The sequence below is a fragment of the Ornithorhynchus anatinus genome, chromosome 4 (genome assembly GCF_004115215.2).
Source record: "Ornithorhynchus anatinus isolate Pmale09 chromosome 4, mOrnAna1.pri.v4, whole genome shotgun sequence".
In the NCBI taxonomy this organism is placed as follows: domain Eukaryota; kingdom Metazoa; phylum Chordata; class Mammalia; order Monotremata; family Ornithorhynchidae; genus Ornithorhynchus; species Ornithorhynchus anatinus.
The window spans coordinates 7,131,491-7,150,296 of record NC_041731.1 but is presented as its reverse complement, the minus strand read 5'-3'; the positions used below and the strand labels follow the sequence as shown (position 1 = coordinate 7,150,296).

Here is an 18,806-nt window from a genome sequence, read left to right as displayed (position 1 = left end):
AGGGTATGATACAATAGAATTGGTAGACGCGTTCCTGCCCACAAGGAGCTTAATGTCTAGAAGGGGCGCACGCTTCCACCCCTCAGCCAGGCAGATCTCTGGGCCACCCACACCTGGCCCTGCCTCCCGAGGGCCCTGGAGTCATTTCTGCAGAGCCACCGTCAGCAGAAGCCAGAGCAGTGCCTGCCCAGATCTGGAGGGAGCTGGGGGGAAAGAGAGAGAGAGAGAGAGTCAGTGAAGGGACAGACACTGACAAGAGGGGGAAAAAGCAGAAAATGCTGGAGAAACTAGGAGGAGGGGAAGGGGGAGGCCCAGTAGCCGAACTGAATAATAATGATGGTATTTAAGTGCTTACTATGTGCAAAGCACTGTTCTAAGCGCCGGGGAGGGATACAAAGTGATCAGGTTGTCCCACGTGGGCTCACAGTCAATCCCCATTTTACAGATGAGGTCACTGAGGCACAGTGAAGTGACTTGCCCAAAGTCACCTAGCTGACAAGTGGCGGAGCTGGGATTAGAACCCATGACCTCTGACTCCCAAGCCCGGGCTCTTTCCACTGAGCCATGCTGCTTCTCTGAATCTTCCCTCCCCTCCTCTAACCTCCTTCCCTCCCTCCAGAGGGACCAGTGGGAGATGGGTAGCAGAAGAGGAGGTCTCCTAATGCCCACTTCAGCCCCATCCCACCCCCAGACCCTCCCCCCTCAACCCCCCATGCCACCTGGGCATCTCTCTGGTCGTGCAACAAGTCTGCCCCCTAGTGGCGACAGGTTGTCCCTCAGGGCGAGGCCGGGGGGGCTGGATTGAGGAGGGGGCTTCCCATAGAATTAATGGAAAGTTAATTGGAGAACTAATTGCTGCCTTCTAGGCAGCAAACAGATACGGGGACCAGGATCGGGCTTCAGCAGGAGGAGTTGAAGTTATCCCTGGGAGGAACTTCCTGTCTCTTCCTGTCCTATCCCACAGCTGGGGCTGTGGGACCCTGGATTGTTAGGAGGAGGAAGAAGGGGGTCCTCTTTCCTCAAAAAAGAGAGATGGTACTGGAGGGGATGGATCACGGGAATGTGTACCAATTTCTTCATTTGGAGGGTGGATCAAAGAGGGAGGACCTGAGCCTGGGACATGGAATGACTAGGTACCATTTGGGGCCCTCTTTGCCTTTCACACATCCAGTCTTATCACAAAATCCTACCAGTTCTTTCTCCTCGATCTTTCCTGGATTTGCCTCCCCACCTTCATCTCCTCCCTTAAAAAGCCCCCCCTTCCAGGAGACATTCTCAGCTTCCTCCCCACCTCCATGGCTGCATCATCCTTTCCTCTAACCCGGAGCGTTAGCATTTGCGATATTGGTTTATTCATTCCACTTATTTATTTGTTCAAGTTTTGCTTACTTTCACTGCGACCTGATGCAGTGATGTTTTCCCTCTTATTCCCACTGTAAGCCTCAAATCTGTCTGCCTCACTGGATTCTAAACTCCCAGACGGCAACTGCGCACAGTAGGCGTTCAATAAACACTAATGATAAGCCGCAGGAAAGAAAATTAGGCTGCGTTCCCTAAACTGTAAGTTCCCTGAGAGCAGTGATCATATTCATTCAAATTGTATTTATTGAGCATTTACTGTGTGCAAAGCACTGTACTAAGCTCTTGGGAGAGTAGACTGTAACAGAAACATTCCTGATGTCTAAACAACCAGTTTCCTCATCTGCAAAAGGGGGATGAAATACCTGTTCTCCCTCCCCCTTATCTTGCGACAGGGACTGTCTGACCTGATTATCTTGCAGCTACCCCAGCGCTTAGTACAGCGATTGGCCCATAGTCAGTGCTTAATACATAGCACAATTATCATAATCATTATAATCATTATTAGTAATAGTAATATTTTCTTTCCAAGTGTTCAGTAGAGTACTCTGAAGACAGTGAGCACCGAATAAATACCAGTGACTGACTGATCCCCACTGAGGAAACTTGTTAGCTCGTAATGGGCAGGGAACATTTCTGCTAAATTGTGTTGTACTCTCCCAAGCGCTTAGTACAGTGTTTTGCACATAGTAAGCACTCCATAAATACTACCGCTTGTGGAAGCAGCGGACTCCATCCCCCATGGAGTAGCCCTTCTCGCTGAAACCCAAATAGCCTCCTCCTCTCCCCTGCAGCAGTGCCTCCTAAAGCCTCATCATCTGTAAGTCTTCCTTTGTGTCTAACCTCCATCCTTCCTGCTGCAGTATCAGCACAGTTCCTCACCTTCTGCCCCCAGTAGGGTGGGGAAAGACCTTTTCCAAGGGGTAGAGTCTCTACCTCTGAGGCTGGGGGAGAGTGGGGTGAAAGAAGAGATGGAGGGGCGGCTGGGGTCAGCAGGGGTGAAAGGTCAAGGAGCCCCCTTGGGGGGGGGGGGTGTTGGGGGGTCTGCCCTGAATCCCACCTGTGCATTGGACGGGCGGCTGCTGTCCCCTAGCGGTCCTAGCGGAGAACTGTACCTGTGCGCTTGCAGGAGTTGGAGTTGGGCTGGAAAAAGTCAGGGTGGAGTGTTTATTATAAAATGATCTTTCAACTTACGCTTTGATTTCTCGACATTTTATAATTAATGTGCCAAGGGGCTTAATGTCTATGGGTGGTAAAATGATAAATCTGGCCTGTACCCAGGCAAGGAGACATAAAAATACAGGAGACAGAGGAGACCATATCAGATTTAATAATAATAATAATAATGTTGGTATTTGTTAAGCGCTTACTATGTGCCGAGCACTGTTCTAAGCGCTGGGGTAGACATAGGGGAATCAGATTGTCCCACGTGGGGCTCACAGTCTTAATCCCCATTTTACAGATGAGGGAACTGAGGCACAGAGAAGTTAAGTGACTTGCCCACAGTCACACAGCCGACAAGTGGCAGATTTATGAGCATAGCCCCCTCCACAACCCCCTGCCACCTCCGACCCATCCATCCACCACTGGGTGGGCCTGGGAGAATCAATGGGAGCAAAGTTTAGTGGAACTTCCTGGAGGGAACTCCTGGGGACAGAAACCTGACTCCCCCTGCCACCCCGGGACTGTACATATGTACCCCTAAACCTCCACCCTCCCTTCTCTGAACAAAATACAGCCATTCCCACCTTCTAGGATAGAGCCTTAGGGAAGGAATGGGGAAAACAGGAGTCTGGGAAGGGAGAGGGCAGTATCTTGGTGGTCTGCGTCCACCATTCCCTCTCCTCCTGGCCTAGGATAGTGGTCAGTCCTAACACCCAGTTTGCCGCGGGGCTGGAGCAGGGCAAACCCTCAAGCCCGGCAGCTTATCAGAGGCCCCGCCAGAGGTGAAGTGACCTCAGCTCGTTTTTCTCATTACGGACGATGATTGCGCCAGGTCTATGCCGAAGGCCACTGTTGCGCCAGCCCGGGATGTGGCGCGCCTTGCATCGCTTCTCCCGGCCTCGTCGTTACTCTCAGTGATCGGCTGCAGGTTGGGCACTTGTCCATGAACAGGTGGATGCTGTTCAATCCTTTCATCAGTTGGGCTAGTGTTGGCCGATTTAATAATCCAGTCCCAGCCTGTCTTACTCTGGTCTTCCATTCCCTATCTGTCTCTTGAGGGCCAGACACCTCTTCCCCTGGTGTTCTCAGATACTCAGATTATTACTATTATTATTATATTTCCATAGGGTGCCAGCTGGGCTGGGCATCCTAGCTGGGGTATGAGAAAGAGGAGAGGTGCTCTAGAAGACCTCTAGGACAGACACAGCCCCCTTCCCTACCCCCTTCACCCCTCTTGCCATCCTACTGTCCGCTTCTAGACACTCTGCCTCTCTGGCAACCCAGTTTCAGCAGAAACTTCTGTCCTGCTAAGACAGCAGTTGGGTGTGTTGGAAGAAGGCGGCAGCATCTCACCCTGGTTCCCCTCACTAATGCCTCTTGGTTGGACTCTGCTATCCCTACAACCAGTCCGCAGGGTTTGTCCACACTGCCTGCATGGGCAGGTCCTCGGTTAGCACGTGACAGACACCTCCTCAAGAGTGACACTAACGCAAGTAGTGGCAGAGGGAGTTTAATTCACTTCCAAGTCCTCTGTGTAAGGCAAAATGGTGTAGAACTGGGAGTCTCCCATCTGGAATGGACAACTGATCAGAAGGCTAGGGGTGGTTAAGGCCCTCGCTCAGGTAGGGAGGCGTGGGCTAGCGAAGTGTCTCAGTTTTATCCAGATCGGAGGGGGCAGGGTCATACGATCAGATGCTGCTCTGTCTAGTACCCCTCCCCACCCCCCAAGAACATCCCACTCAGCACCCCCTACCTCCTGGTGCACCAACTGGTACCTCCACCCCCACCCCAAAAAAGGGTGAGTCTGTGGGGGGGTGCTGGAGGAGAAACAGAGTTGAATCATGGTGAAGGGTAAAGTCTTCCTCTCCTCTCCCCCCAACACACACCACAGCAGTGACCAGCACCAGGGTCAGATACACCCCAGGCCTGCACAGTCCAACCTGAGAAGCCTCACTCCCCTCTCCCGACAAGACCTGGTGCTTTAAACAAAGACATCCTGATCTCCACCCCGCAGGGCACATGGGAGCCTGGGGAAAGAAGGCATTGGAAACGCAGCCAGATCTAAGAGGAGGATTGAGGGTGGGGGTTGCAGAGGAGGAGGCTTGGCAGAGTTGAGGGGTGGGGGGAACACCTCAGCTGGGTTGGGCATCCCAGCTGGGGCATGAGAGGAGAGGTGATCTAGAAGACCCCTGGGACAGAGTCCCCTTCCCTACCCCCTTCACCCCTCTGTACTATCCCCACCCCTCTGTATAGTACTATACTATCCCCTTTGAGAGGTGGATAACATCACCTCTTAAATTTCCTCCTGTCCAAGGCAGCTGCAGCAGGTGGTGCCCTTGAAGGCTTTGGTTGAGGCCTGACATCCCCCTGCCTCATCTCCGTCCCTCTTACTGGCTCTTCCCACCCCACAGGTCCCCAGTGTGCCCAGGGCCTCTCTGACATCCAGCCTCCCCAGAGAAGAGGTGTGGGGTCTGCCTGTGGAGGGGGTAAAATCAGGTGGGGAGAGCCCCGCATAGAGCAGAGCCCTTCTGGGGAAGCAGACGGGGTGACGGGTACATATGCATAAGGCCTGAGAGTTTAGTTCATAAAGTGGGGAAGTGTAGGGGTGGTGGATTCCAACCAGAGAAGAGGGTGAGCATGGAAGATGCTAAAATGGAACGTGCCTGCATAAGTGTGTACAGACAGACTATGCACATTCAGGGAGAGACACACAGAGACTGACACAAATGCACAGTCAGGTAGATCCCAGACCTACACATATGGATTCAAAGAAATACCTACACACAGATCCCCCTTTTGTCTGGACTCCTTCAGGACATAGAGCCTGGAGTGGCTCCATTTTCTCCTACAGATCTTGAGGTCAAGGTAGCAGGGCAGGACAAAAAAGAATCAGGCACAAAACACTCAAACTGCTCAGAGGAGGTATGGAGAGCGGGGAGAAATAATAATGTTGGTATTTGTTAAGCGCTTACTATGTGCCGAGCACTGTTCTAAGCGCTGGGGTAGACACAAGGGAATCAGGTTGTCCCACGTGGGGCTCACAGTCTTAATCCCCATTTTACAGATGAGGGAACTGAGGCCCAGAGAAGTTAAGTGACTTGCCCAAAGTCACACAGCTGGCAAATGGCAGAGCCGGGGTTCGAACCCATGACCTCTCACTCCAAAGCCCGTGCTCTTTCCAGTGAGCCACGCTGCTTCTCTAAAGAAGTTGGTGCCTGGACAGAGTGGCAGAGGGGGTGAGTGTTGGCCTAACAGTATCAGCTACCCCGGCCCCCACTCCATAGCTCTTGGTTGCCTTCTTTATAGAACGAAGCAGCTGAGGCTTCTGGAAATTCTGCTGCACAAAGGCAGTTTTCTTAACTCCTCTGGGGATGATTTGTTCATTCAGCTGGCTGTGGGGGTAAGAGCAGGTTGAGGATGGTTCTGTTCCTAACATTCTTGTCCACCATTCCAGTGTCCTGATCCCAGACACCAGCTCTGTCCTCTGTCCCGACTGCCCATTTGGTCCAGCTCTGTGCTTCCTCACCCTGTGCTGCCCTGTCCAACCCTCTTCTCCAGCTGCTGTGCTCACCCTGTGCCTCTGAACTGCTCTTCGGGGACACCTTGAGCCCAAGGGCCAAAATGGGGTGGGAGGGGAACAGAGGTAAGGAGGGGCCAAGGGGAGAGCCCCTCCCTGCCTCAGGAGTTGGACTCATTGGCTCCAGCTGGGGAGAAGGGCAGGGCCAAAGCATTCCCCTGTGTCCGTTTGGTCTTCTTGCTCCAGATGAGCAATGGGCCGCTGCCACTGCTCTTGCTACTCATCGGTTTCTTCCTGCTGTTCTCCCTGGGGCTCCGTGACAGCCCCCCGGGAGAGGACATGGATGACTTCTTGTCCGCCTGGAAGAGGGATGGTGGAGAAAACAGGATGAGGATGAAGGGTCTGGAGGGCTGGCCCTCCCCCTGCCTAACCACCTTTCCAATCACCTCAGCCCAACCTGCCCCGAGGCCAGTGGAGATGAAGCCATTTCTGGCTCATGGCCGTTTGAGCTGGACTCCCAGCTTTGCTCATCCCTACTTTCCTCTAAGACCCAAGAGCTTCTGAGCAGGTCTTAAAAGACCTCCACGTTGGGTCTTTTCGACTCCTTAGCTCTTTGGAATCTGCCTGCCCCTCACAAGCCTCAATTACTTGCATTGATTGAGGCCCTCGTCTGCAGAGCACTGTATGAGGTTCTTGGGAGGGGACAGAATTTATACACATGATTCACTCCCTCAAAGAGCTTACAGTCTAGCGGGGGAGACAGAGGCTAAACTGAATGATGACAGGAAGGAGAAGTGGTGGAGTGCTGAAACAGAAGCCCAGCCTCTCTCTGCACTGGTGCCTGGGTTTGGAAAGATGGAAGTTCCTGAGGGCTCCCCCACCTTGAGTTGGGATGCAGGACACTTGGGGCTCTGATTCTGTGCTCTCTTTCCTTCCCACTGCACATCATGAAGGGAGGCCTAAGTCATCACCGAATAGCACCCCCTTCCCCACTCTCTCCCCAGGCCCGATTTCTGATATTACTGTTCTAGGGCAGATGATGATTCCGGGCACAGGGATTAAGGCACAAGATGGTCAGACACGTGGTTTGACCTAGGAAGGATTGGAAGGAATCAGAGTATAATTCCCATCCTCTGGTGGGAAAACTGAGATTGAATAACTTCAGTGAGTTGGGGATGGCCTAAGAACGGTGGCTCAGCCAGGAGACCACCCTCTTCTGGAATGGCAGCTGCGGATGGCTGCTTCCTTGGGGAGGAGGGAGAAAGGAAGCTGGGCCCTCCAAATGGGGCTTCTCCTTCCTTAAACCTTGAAGGGGTCCCTTCCCAGGCCCACAGGTCTACCCCTGGCTCCCCGCTGTGACCCTGGGGGCTGGTTACCAGGCTCTGTCCCTCTGAGCTCTGCAGGGTGACCACCTCGATGTCCACACCCTCATCCCCGATGCTCTTCAGCAGCTGCACCACCTCTGAATGCCGAGACCACTTGCAGTCCTCTCCGTTGACGGAGACGATGTAATCTCCCTCCTTTAGGCCGGCTGCCTGCAGGGAGGAAAAGTGGGAGAGGAACAGGATGGGCAGGAGAGAGAGAGGAAAATGAGGAGGAGGAAAAATGATTAGAGAAAGAGGAGGATAAGGAAAAGACTTTTGTGAGGCCCCAGCATCACTCAGTATGGACCCACTGTGAATGGGACCAAGTTGGCCCAACCCCCAGGGGCTCTGTGTAGAACTACTGCATCACCCTTCCTCCTCCACCCTGGGCCTCGAAGGCCAGCGCTCTGCAGAAGACTTGCCCACAGACCTGAGCCCCTCATGGAAATGACCCAGTGATGGGACCCCAGGGGTCATTTTACCAAGGCTCATATCAACAAACAGGGTCGGGGTCTGTCCGAGGGATGCTGGATCCTTCTAGCACTGATAACTCTCTAGGTGGGGTGGGGCTGGTAACATATTAGCCATAGCCCAGGACATATGCCATGGGCTCTTTCTCCCCCCCATCCCCAGTGTGTAGTGAGCTCGTAGTGGGCAGATCTCCCAAGTCAGAGGAGTCAGGAGGAGGAGAAAGCCCAGTTCAAGCTCTCAAATCACTGAAGTGACTGAAGTAAGGTGGGAAAGGCATATGAGACAGGGTGGAATTTGAGCAATGAGTTGAAAAAGGGGAGGGGGCTGGTTTGGCAGAGTGGAGGAGGGAGAGCATCCTGGGCTGGGGTAGGGCCTGGCAACTTCTTCCTTTGACTAGGAGCATGGAGGAGGCAAGGAGAGGCGAAGCAAGAAAGCCTGGATGAAGCCTCAAATTGTAGCAGGGCCTCAGGGTCCAACCCTTGGGCCCCGGGACTGAGGGAGGAAGTCACTTACCGCAGCACAGCCCCCAGGGATGACTCCAGCAATAAGAACGGGGGAGTCCCCTCTGAGCGTGAACCCAAATCCGCTCTCCCCTTTGGCCAGGTGGACGCGGGATGCCAACCTCCACTTGTTCTTTGCCGAGAAGATGGAAAGGGGTCCCTGCAGGATGGTGGAGGGAACCGAGGGGACAGCTGAGAGAAGCAATACCTGGCTAAGGGCCTGAATGCAGATAGTTTGGCTTCAAGTTGGCCAGGCCTGGGGCAGCCCCAAGGAGGGTAGACCAGGCTGAGGTCACTTGTGATTGGCGGGATCTGGCAAGGCATGTGGTCTTGGGCACCCCATCCCCAGGGATTCATCCCAGTTCCATAGACTCAGGGATGCCATGGGGCAGGGATCTTGGACTGAGATGGACCCTCAAGCCTGGGAAATGATAGTCACCCCATCCCCACTAAGGAGGGGCCATGTCTGACTCATCTCTTAGGGATCTTTTGGTCCTGGGGTCTGCCATCTCCCCTTCTTCTTTTGTGAGACTCCTGAGCTTAGCACAAATCCCTATGGCTGTGGGGCTGTCTGAGCCCAGAAAGGTTAAGTCACAAGCTGTGAGGCACAGAATGGACTCACAACCCAGGAGAATTGTCAAATAACTCTGAACAAAGGCTTAATCAATGATATGTGAGCATTCACTGTGTGCAGAACACTATACTAAGCACTTCAGAGAAAACAAAGTAGGTAGACTGTTATCCCTGACCACAGTGATCTTATAATCTAGGTGGGGAAATAAGCATAAAAGTAAATTACAGGAAGGGAGAAGCAACTTAATATATGTGCAAAAAGTGCTGTGGGTAGGGGGAAAGTATGAAAAGTGGGTATAGATTTAAGTGTGGTAGGTGATGTAAAAAGGAGTGATACTAGGGTGGGGAAATGAGAGTAGTCAAGGAAGGTTTCCTGGGGAGGTGTAATTTTAATAGGGTTTTGAAGATGGGAAGGGTGGTGTCCTTCCAGGAGATGAAGAGGGGAGTTTTTAGGCAGGAGGAACAGGGTGAGGATAAGAGAGGTGAGAGCAAGAGTGAGTAGAATGGAGATCGGGGAGCAAAATGTGCAAGCTGGATTGTTGAGGGAGAAGCGAGGATAAGGAGGGGGTGGAAAGCAAGCTGACAGTGGCTCCAAGATCTCTGCAGCCTCCCACAGTTGAATGCTTGGTGAGGTTTTGCCACCCCTTGAGGGATTGACAGACTAGCTCCTCTTGGGCAGGTAACGTGTCTACTAATCACGGTTAACAGTGTGGTCTAGTGGATAGAGCATAGGCCTGGGAGTCAGAAGGACCTGGGTTCTACTTCCGGTTCTGATACTTGGCTGCTGTGCGACCGTGGACACGTCACTTCACTTCTCTAGGCCTGTTATTTCATCTGTAAGGTGGGGATTAAGACTGTGAACCCTATGTGGGACATGAACTGTGTCCAACCTGATTAGCTTATATCTACCTCATGCTTAGTACAGTGCTTGGCACACAGTAAGTGCTTAACAAAGACCATAAAAAACAAAAGAAACTGCAGGGTATTCTCCTTTCCCAAGTGCTTAGTACAGTGCTCTGCATACAGTAAGTCACTCAATAAATACCATTAATTGATTGTATACTAGCAGACTATACCAGCTGGAGAAGAAAGATACCACCAGCAAGCAATGAGGCAGAGAACAGAGGTTACAAAGGCACTCCACAGGTTTCCCAGTGGCAAACTGGGGAAAAAGATACCGGGAAAGCATTCAGCAAAACTGGAGAACACTAGCCCAGCCCCACCTACCAGTGGAAACAAATTGTTGACTGCATTTGTTGCAAGAACTGGGTGGGTTTGAAAAACTTACTTTATGGTTCTCAGCTACTGGTTTAGTGTCTCTGGATGCTGTTTTAGAGAGAGTTTGCAAGCTTTATCAATAGAAGAACCTATCACAGAGGAAATCAAGCAACTCCCTGGAACCTCTGAATTGAAACCATAAAAAGATTAGGCAAGAATTAAGCTAATGTTAATTAAGCACACTACTCGTTTTCGAAGGCTGGTAAGTGGATATAGCTTTATGTCCTTTCTGACAATGTTTTAGCCCGCTGGGGATTCTTATACCACAGTGAACAGTGGTACTGTCTCTGGGCACCATTTTCAGCTCTGTAAATTGGAAGGAGGAGATACTGAGAGAAAGAGTTGGTACAAATTCATCTGATCCTACATGGTTGTTATCTGAGGAGTCCAGAGGCCCAAACTCCACAAGTTTTGAGGATCAAGGATGTTTCTCAGCTTTGAACTTACCAAACGATGAAAAATATCAGTCACTTTCACCTTGGAGAAGTTAGGCGTTTTGATCTCTGGCTTCTGAAGCGTTTTGGCTAAAATAAAAGCAATAAAAAGGCAAAGTCAACCCAGCCTCCTGGGCAGATTCAGGGCCATCTCTGGGGCAACGGTCACTTTCCAACGCTGCCCCGGCTGCTTTTGCCAATGGTCACTCACTTCCTCCTTCTCTTCCTCTTCAGAAAGTGACCCACTTAGAGACCCACCTGCAGAAAAGCCCTTAGAGAGCTGGCTAGGCTACCAGTTCAGCCTGGTTAACCCACGAGCTACCTTGCTAGCTATTCCTACCAGGGGAGAGAGACTTCCTGTTCCAGTCAGCTAATGCCAAGTTATCCAGTTTTTTCCTTTACTCATCCTGCCCTCCCCCATCCCCACTGTGAATCCTTCCTGTCTACCTTTAAAAAACAGCAACACACTCCCTGGTCCCATGGCTCTGGGAAGACCCTACTCACCCTACCCATCTGCCCTGCCGGAGCCAGTCCTTTCCCATTTCTACTGCCTCCCCTTGCCTTTAAAAAAACAAGAAAACCAAGTGTCCCATTTGCCCCTGCTGGCGTCCCTCAATCCCAGGGCTTGGGAGACAGGAATGGAGCTGGACAGCAGGGACAACATGAAGTTAAGTTCAACAAGAAGGTAATTGGAGAAGATAGGGTTAGTGGAGAAGAGGTGGAAGAGGGTGGGAGGGTGATGTATTGGATAGAGCACAGGCCTGGGAGTCAGAAGGTAGTGGGTTCTAATCCTGCCTCCATCACTTGTCTGCTTCGACTTTGGGCAAGTCACTTAACTTCTCTGCTCCTCAGTTACCTCATCTGTAAAAAAAAATGGGGATTAAGAATGCGAGCCCACTGTGGGACAGGGAGTGTGTCCAACTTCATTTATAACCACCCCAGCACTTAGAACAATGCTTGGCATATGTAAGCATTTAGCAAGTATCATTATTATTATTATCATTAGGTAGGAACAAGGAAAGAAAAAAACTGATCATTGAAAATAGCTAATGAGCAAGAGAGTATCTCGCTGCTACTGGCAACAGCATCTAGTCACTAGTTAACTGGTCTGACTCCAAGTCCTCTGTCACCCAGAGTGCTGCGAAACTCTATATTACCGGGGTAGCTAGAAGAGGCAGTCTGTTTTAGACCCACATTTGGCTTCTTTCAAGGTGAATTGCATGAGCAGAGTAAAACTGCCAATAGGGCTGGGGAGGAAGCCTCGGGTACCCATCAAACTTTTAGGGTTCAGCTGCTCATGGAAAATGCACCACATGAGAAAGGACTGCCTGTGACTTGTGGAGACTGCAGAGCTATTCAAGATCACCTTAACTTGACTCAACCTCTAGGGGACATTCTGAATGGTCTGTTCCCTCCCTTGCGTAGGTTCTTACCCTTTCCCTACCAGATGGTTGTCCCAGAGTCAAATCTACATCCCTCCCGCCGCCTTTTAAGCCAAAATTGAGAGGTGTGGCTGCCTTTGAGAGCCTTCTGGTGACCTGGTCTGGCCAAACAGCTTACAAAGTACTATTTTTTAAAATCACCGGGGGTAATTCCAGGAGTGTAGTTTGCACCTCTCAAAGATCACTTAACACCATTCCCACACGGGGGCGTTGAGTCTTTCTGTATTCCCACATCCACCCCATGGTCTTTCTGGAATCCTAAATCCCATTAAGTTTGATCTTTGAGGTCTGGCATGCTCTACCTGGTCAGATGTGGGATTTTTAAAGAAAAGTCACGGCACAAACATCCTCCAGACTGTGAGCTTCTTATGAGCAGGGGAATGTGTCTGTATTGTTCTTTCAAGCGCCTTAATAGAGTGTGCAGCACACTGTAAGTGCTCACTAAATACCACTGGATGATTGACTGATTGAAGGCCACGGAGGACAGTGTTGACACTGCAGCAGGAGCGACTTCTGTGAGACCTGAAGAACAACTTTACGACTGTCTGACGTGGGGAGTCAAGGATCTTGAGACATTTAGGAAAGGAGAAAATCGGTGAGGAAGAGCCAGGTGTGAGCCACCCTTACTAGGCTCAGAGGGAGGCATGTCAGCCCACCCAAGGCCAGGCAGCTTCCAGAACCCCCAATGCTTATTCCTAGCTCTGATGCCCCCTTCACTTCCCCCTAGTCCTCCCCTGCTCTGCCCAGGCAGAGGGGGCACTGAGTCGGACCGTGGTGGGAGGGAGCATTTGCCCACCCGCCCAAGAGGAAAAGGGCACTGCCCCTTGCCCACTGGGGAAGGGGAGATGCCTTCCCCCTAGAGACCCCTGGGGGCCCAGCCTCCTGCCCCGGCTGCTCACGGTGAATGTCTGGAGCCTCGCCCATCTCAAAGAAGTCCTCTTCTTGGTCGACCTCAGAGTATTTGCTGAGTGAGCGTTTGTGGGTGAAGGACAACACCTCCTGCAGGATGTCCATCTTGCGCAGGATCCGGCATAGCCCGTGGACCCGCATGGCCTCCTCGTGCCTCATGATGGCTTGCTTCAGGTGGGCCTTGCCTGTGGGAAAGGGGAGAAGGACCAAGGATGGAGATGCCCACTCAGGTGTTTATACCTGTAGGGCCTGGGTGGGGAGAGGAAGTCACTGAGAAGAGAGCACCCTGAAGCAGACAACTGGCACTTTCACTTGCAGAACTTGCAGGGGGGATGGGATGAGAGGTTCGGGCCGGGGCCCTCTAATTCCTTCATTCATTCAACTTTATTTACTGTGTGCAAAGCACTGTACTAAACATTTGGGAGAGTACAATATAAAAATAAACAGACACATTCCCTCCCCACCACGAGCTTACAGACTCTTTGTCCCGGTCTAAAACGGGGGCTCGATCCAAATCCCCGCCCTCTCAGATCCCTCCTTCCTGGCTTGCCCTTTTCCTCTTTTTCCCGTTTTCCAATTCATCCTAGTAGATGCTGCATGGCAGGTGCTCTCAGAAGAAGGAAGTTACCGTCGGCCGGTGGGGAAACAGGGAACGGCAGCGGTGACTCTCTCTACACTGAGCTTACAACCGGTCCTAGGCTTCAGGGAAAGGCAAGGTGGTCCTAAATACTGCTTTAGGTGAGACGATTGCAGTTTTCAGGGTTCTGCCCCACCAATCCAACGGTGCAAGACACCAAAGCAGCTGCCATCAATCCCACTCCCGCAGCAAAAATGTCACTGTTGGGGCTGGAGTCCCGGCAGTTGCCCTGATATAGCCCAAATGGTCAACGGTGGGGATGGTGGAATTATGCTTCTTTCCCCACCCTTTTTTAATTCTTTTTTGATGATGATGATAGAATTTAAGTGTTTACTATGTGTCAAATATTGTTCTAAGCACTGGGGTAAATGCAAGTTAATTAGGTTGGACGCAGTCCCTGTCCCCTATGGGGCTCACAGTCCAAGTAGGAGGAAGAAGGGAAATTGATGCACAGAGAAGTTAAGTGACTTGCCCAAGATCACACAGCAAGCAATTGGCAGAGCTGGGATTAGAACCCAGGTCCTCTGACTTCCAGGTCTGGGTTCTTTCCACTAGGCCATGCTGCTCCTCCTTATCCTTATCTTCCTTCTCTTCATTTCCAGCCTTGGCCCCACTCCCACCCCAGCTAAGCTGACCAGGAAGGATTGCCCAGTTGTGGGGTGGGGCTCAGAGAGGCTAAGTGACTTGTTCAAAGTCACACAGCAGAGGCATGGCAGAATTGGAATTTGAACCCTTGACTCCCAGCCTAGACCATGCAAAAGGCCCAAGGCTGGATAGACTAGCCCCCAGGGGCAGGATCTAAGCCTACAGTGGAAGACTCTGTAGTTGGGGCTAAAAACCCAGGGGAGTACAGTTCTGGATGTAGCCAAGAAATGCGTCTACCAACTCTGTTGTATGAAGCAGCGTGGCTTAGTGGAAAGAACCTAGGCTTGGGAGTCAGATGTCATGGGTTCTAATCCTGCCTCCACCACTTGTCAGCTGCGTGACTTTGGGCAAGTCACAACTTCTGTGTGCCTGAGTTATCTCATCTGTAAAATGGGGGTTAAGATTGTGAGCTCCACGTGGGACAACCTGATTACCCTGTATCTACCCCAGCATTTAGAACAGTGCTTGGCATGTAGTAGGTACTTAACAAATATCATCATTATTATTATACTCTCCCAAGCCTTTAAGCACAGTGCTCTGCACACAGTCTGTGTTCAATAAATACCATTGATGATTATGATGATGATGATGGTTGAGTTCTGCTTTGGTGAGCTCAGGAAAAGGGGCTGGGAAGTCCACTCCTGAGTAGACCTGGGTGCAAGGAGATCCTGGTTTCAGGAAAGCCCCCTGAGCTGGCATAGGAGGCCATATTTCTAATGGAATGGAGGCTGACCATCTCCAACTACCATCTTGTTTTGCATTATTACGGGTTATCCATGCCCTCCACATCATAAATAATTGAGAGTGGCCAAAACAGTGGTACCTGATACAGGTCAATGACTTTCTTTGGAGAAACCCACTGACCTCTCTCAGCCTCCACCCCTCTGTCTGCACCTTATGGGATGTGCTTTCTCTTGAGGGGCTGTGGGGGGCATGGAAAGGCTGGGTTGGGGTAGAGCCATCTTTCTGCCGCCCAGAAAGGAGAATTACCCAGCTTCCTTCGCTCCTCTGGATCCTGCAGCAGGACCGGCAGGGGCGGGCCTTCAGGCATGGTGACGTGGAACTGAATGAAGGCCTTCTCATACTGGGGGACCTCCTGGTCTGAGACAGCTGTGGAAAGAAGGTGTCGAGAGTAGGTGAACAGAAGGGGGAGGGCAATTTAACCTCACATCCCCAATCAAAACTGGCCCCCTCTAGTATGTCTGGGGAGTCCCTGGCCCAGAACGATTGAGCTCCAGAGCCATCTGGAACTGGCAGATTTGGGGGTGCAGGGTACAATGCCCCCAGCCACGGTCAGCAGCTTTCCTTGGGAAACCAAGACTGGAGGGCCCTGTAGGTCAAATCTCTAGTTTGTATGTACCCTCAACCTCCAAGGGATGGGGCTGCTCTACTCAGCCAAGTGTATTTATAGAGCATTTACTATGTGCAGAGCACTGTACTGAAGGGCTTGGGAGTTCCCTGCCCACTAGGAGTTTGAAGTCTGGAGGGGAAGACAGACATTAAAATTAATTATGGACATGTATGTAAGTGCTGTGGGGCTGAGGGTGGAGAAATAAAGGCTGCAAATCCAAGAGTAAGGCCGCAGAAAGGGGAAGGAGTAGGGGAAATGGTCAGCTGAGTTGGCCCTGGACTCTTGGGCACTGCCCTAGGAACTTGCTCAAAGGGTTCATTTGATTGTCTGGACTCCTATTGCTCCAGGCTGGGGCAGCTCTGCTTTGGAGTTTCCCTGAATTTGGGATTCCTGGTCCCCCCCCGCTCCATCCTTCCTGGGATCCTGGTTCCCCACCCCCCGTGTCCCCAAATCACCTCAAATCCTCATCAAATCCCCAGGGTTTGGAGAAGATTCAGAACCCCCTGAGCCCCCTGGGCAGTTCTTAAGGCTGGAGGAAGTTACCTGACTCTCCCCAGCCTTCCTCCCCAAGACCACCACTACCTTCCCACCTATTCTGGGCTGCTGAGTTCCAGAGGGAGGTCTCCACCAGGGCTGCCTCACTGCAGCGCTGCTACGAGGAAAACCGGCAGCAAGCAGGAGACCTTTGGACCGTGTGCCACTCGGATGGATGGATGGAAGGGGTAGAGAGGTCAGGGAGAGGTGAGGGGTACTCACGGGGACCATCGCAGAGGGCGACGGCCGCGTAGTAGTGCGAGAGGGCCCGGAAGTGCTCCGATTTGACGTGAACCATGGTAGTCCAGGAAAAAGGCACGTAATCCTTCACGGGTGGCTGGGTCATGGTCTGGTAAACCAGCGAGTAGACGTCTTCCACCTACCAGCACCGGGGACACGGTTCCTGTGAGCGGGACAGGGCCCAGGGGTGACCCTGTGGGCTGCCTTGTTGAAGGAGCCCTGTAGCCAGCCCCCCCTCCCTCTTGGCCCAAATATGTGCTGGTGGGGAGCGGGTAAGAACGCCGTTGACTTTAACAATTTGATCACTAGGACTGGGTGCTAGAGGAGCTGGTGTTGGGACGGAGAGGCAGAGGGGGAAGACGAAGGCCCTGCCTTCAGGGGGCTAATAATCTGATGGCTGACAAACAGCTCTGCACATTGTACTATCCACTCCATCCCTCAACCCAGACTGTAAGCTCCTTGCAGGCAGGGAATGTCGGCTATATTGTACTGTCCCAAGCACTTAATACAGTGCTCTGCTAAATACGATTGACTGACTGATTGACTGGACGGTCTGCAGGACCTCAAGGGAAGGGAGCATTTCCTCTTTTCCCTCCTCCTCTCCCCAGATGCCAGCTCAGGGCTCCCAAAATCAATCAGGTATTTACTGAGAGCTTACTATTTGCAGAGCACTGTATTAAGCACTTGTACCTGTCCTATTGTACTGAGTCGGTAGACCCGTTCCCTGTCCGCAAGAAGCTTGCAATCTAGAGGACGGTTTACAGCCAACAGAATAGGCACCGTCCAGGCCGGGACCTGGCGTCAACGAGTGGGCACGGGGACTCGAGTACTGTACCCGGGCCGCCTCCTGGGCGATTTGCAGCTGGGAGAAGCAGTCGTTGGGTGCTTGGGTGAGCGTGACCTTCTCGAACACACACTCCTGGACCTGTGCGATCATCAGTCGCACCAGCATGTCCAGGGAAGCCGCGCTCATGTCCAGGCTGGGGGCGTTGGAGAAGTTCTCCTTCAGGTAGTTAAAAGCTCCTGCAGGGACGACACCCTCGGGTGTACAAACCGCACACGAGAGCCGGAGTCCTTCCCCGGGGGCCGGCCCTCGGTCCCTGCTCCCAAGGAGCAGAGGGTCTGACTAAAAAGACACAGGACCGACGGGTGGACAATCCTCATCCACACAGACGGTTAGAGAGCCTCATACGCTGTTCTTGAGGGGAGACTCGATCGTCATCGACTGAGGTCAGGGTTGGTGTTAGGGGTGACAGTGGGTGAAACAAATCAGGGAAGGCTTCTTGGAGGCAGTGGCCTGGAAGGGAAGGCACAAGGAGGGCAGATAGGAGGGAGGTGGCGGTTTCAGGCCCACTAAGATTCTGAGAAGTGGGAGAGAATCACCAAGACTTGGGGCTTCCAGAAGGGACAAATCTCAAGGGGAAGATGCAGGTCGGGGGAGAGTAGGAGAGGAGAATCAGGGATGTGAGCAAATGGAGCTAAGCTAACTGGGTTGACTCAAGCCCAGACAGCCAGAAGCAGGATTGCAGGGAGGGGGCAGTGAGAGAATCGAGAGACTTAGGTATGCCCTTGGAGGGAGGATATCCTTGGGAACAGTTATTGCTGGGGGGTGGAGGGAGCAATGTAGTATGTATCTCAAAAAGCCAGCTAGTTGGGGGAAACTGCAGATTATGGGACCTCTGCACCCAGACCCTCCCCTGTGGTCTATCGCCTCGGTGATATTGAGGTGCGTACCGGCCGCTTTCTCGAAAGCGTCGATGGCGAGGTCGATGCCTTGGTCACTGGTGCGGTCTTGGCGGGCCCCGATTTGGGTGTACAGGGCCCCGATGTTGAACAATACACTTCCCTTCTCAAAGGCCAGAGCCCGCTGGTGGGAGGGGACCCCGGTGAGTGAGTCGTACCTAGGGAGGCCAAAGAGAAACGAGGGTTGGGTGGGCCCCCGCTCCTTGCTGAGTTTGCTTTTCCCTCCTAGGAGAAGCAGCATGATGTAGTGGATACAGCACAGGTCTGGGAGTCAGAAAGTCATGGGTTCTAATCCCGGATCCACCACTTATCTGCTGTGTTATCTCGGGCAAATCACTTCACTTCTCTGTGCCTCAGTTACCTCATCTGTAAAATGGGGATTGAGACCGTGAGCCCCACATAGGATAGGGACTGTGTTCAACTCGATTTGCTTGTATTCACCCCCGGCACTTAGTACAGTGACTGGCACATAGGACGCGCTCAACAAATACCATCGTTATTATTACTATTAATATGTCTCTATCTCATCTGATTGGCTGGTACATTGTTCCTCCTCCTCTCTCCTGGCTAATGCTGCTCCATGACATCACAGGAAGGTAGACCCATTCCCCTCCTAGGGTCCTGGGAAGTCCCCAGGAACTTCCA

The 18,806-nt window shown here is 52.2% G+C and overlaps 1 protein-coding gene across 2 annotated transcripts in view; it reads right to left on the bottom strand.

The window, feature by feature from the left end:
• Positions 1–5,654: 5,654 nt before the first annotated feature.
• Positions 5,655–18,806, bottom strand: part of RHPN1 (rhophilin Rho GTPase binding protein 1) — a 40,387-nt gene continuing 27,235 nt past the window's right edge. For both annotated transcript variants that reach the window (XM_007662165.4, XM_007662166.3), the window contains exons 7-15: positions 18,153–18,319; positions 17,254–17,441; positions 16,401–16,557; positions 15,284–15,403; positions 13,002–13,196; positions 10,674–10,750; positions 8,389–8,535; positions 7,417–7,575; positions 5,655–6,399 (exon numbers count right to left, since the gene is read on the bottom strand). In XM_007662165.4, the coding sequence (XP_007660355.2) occupies positions 6,202–6,399; positions 7,417–7,575; positions 8,389–8,535; positions 10,674–10,750; positions 13,002–13,196; positions 15,284–15,403; positions 16,401–16,557; positions 17,254–17,441; positions 18,153–18,319 (1,408 nt within the window). In that variant the 3' untranslated portion in view covers positions 5,655–6,201. The remainder of the gene's footprint in view (positions 6,400–7,416; positions 7,576–8,388; positions 8,536–10,673; positions 10,751–13,001; positions 13,197–15,283; positions 15,404–16,400; positions 16,558–17,253; positions 17,442–18,152; positions 18,320–18,806) is intronic.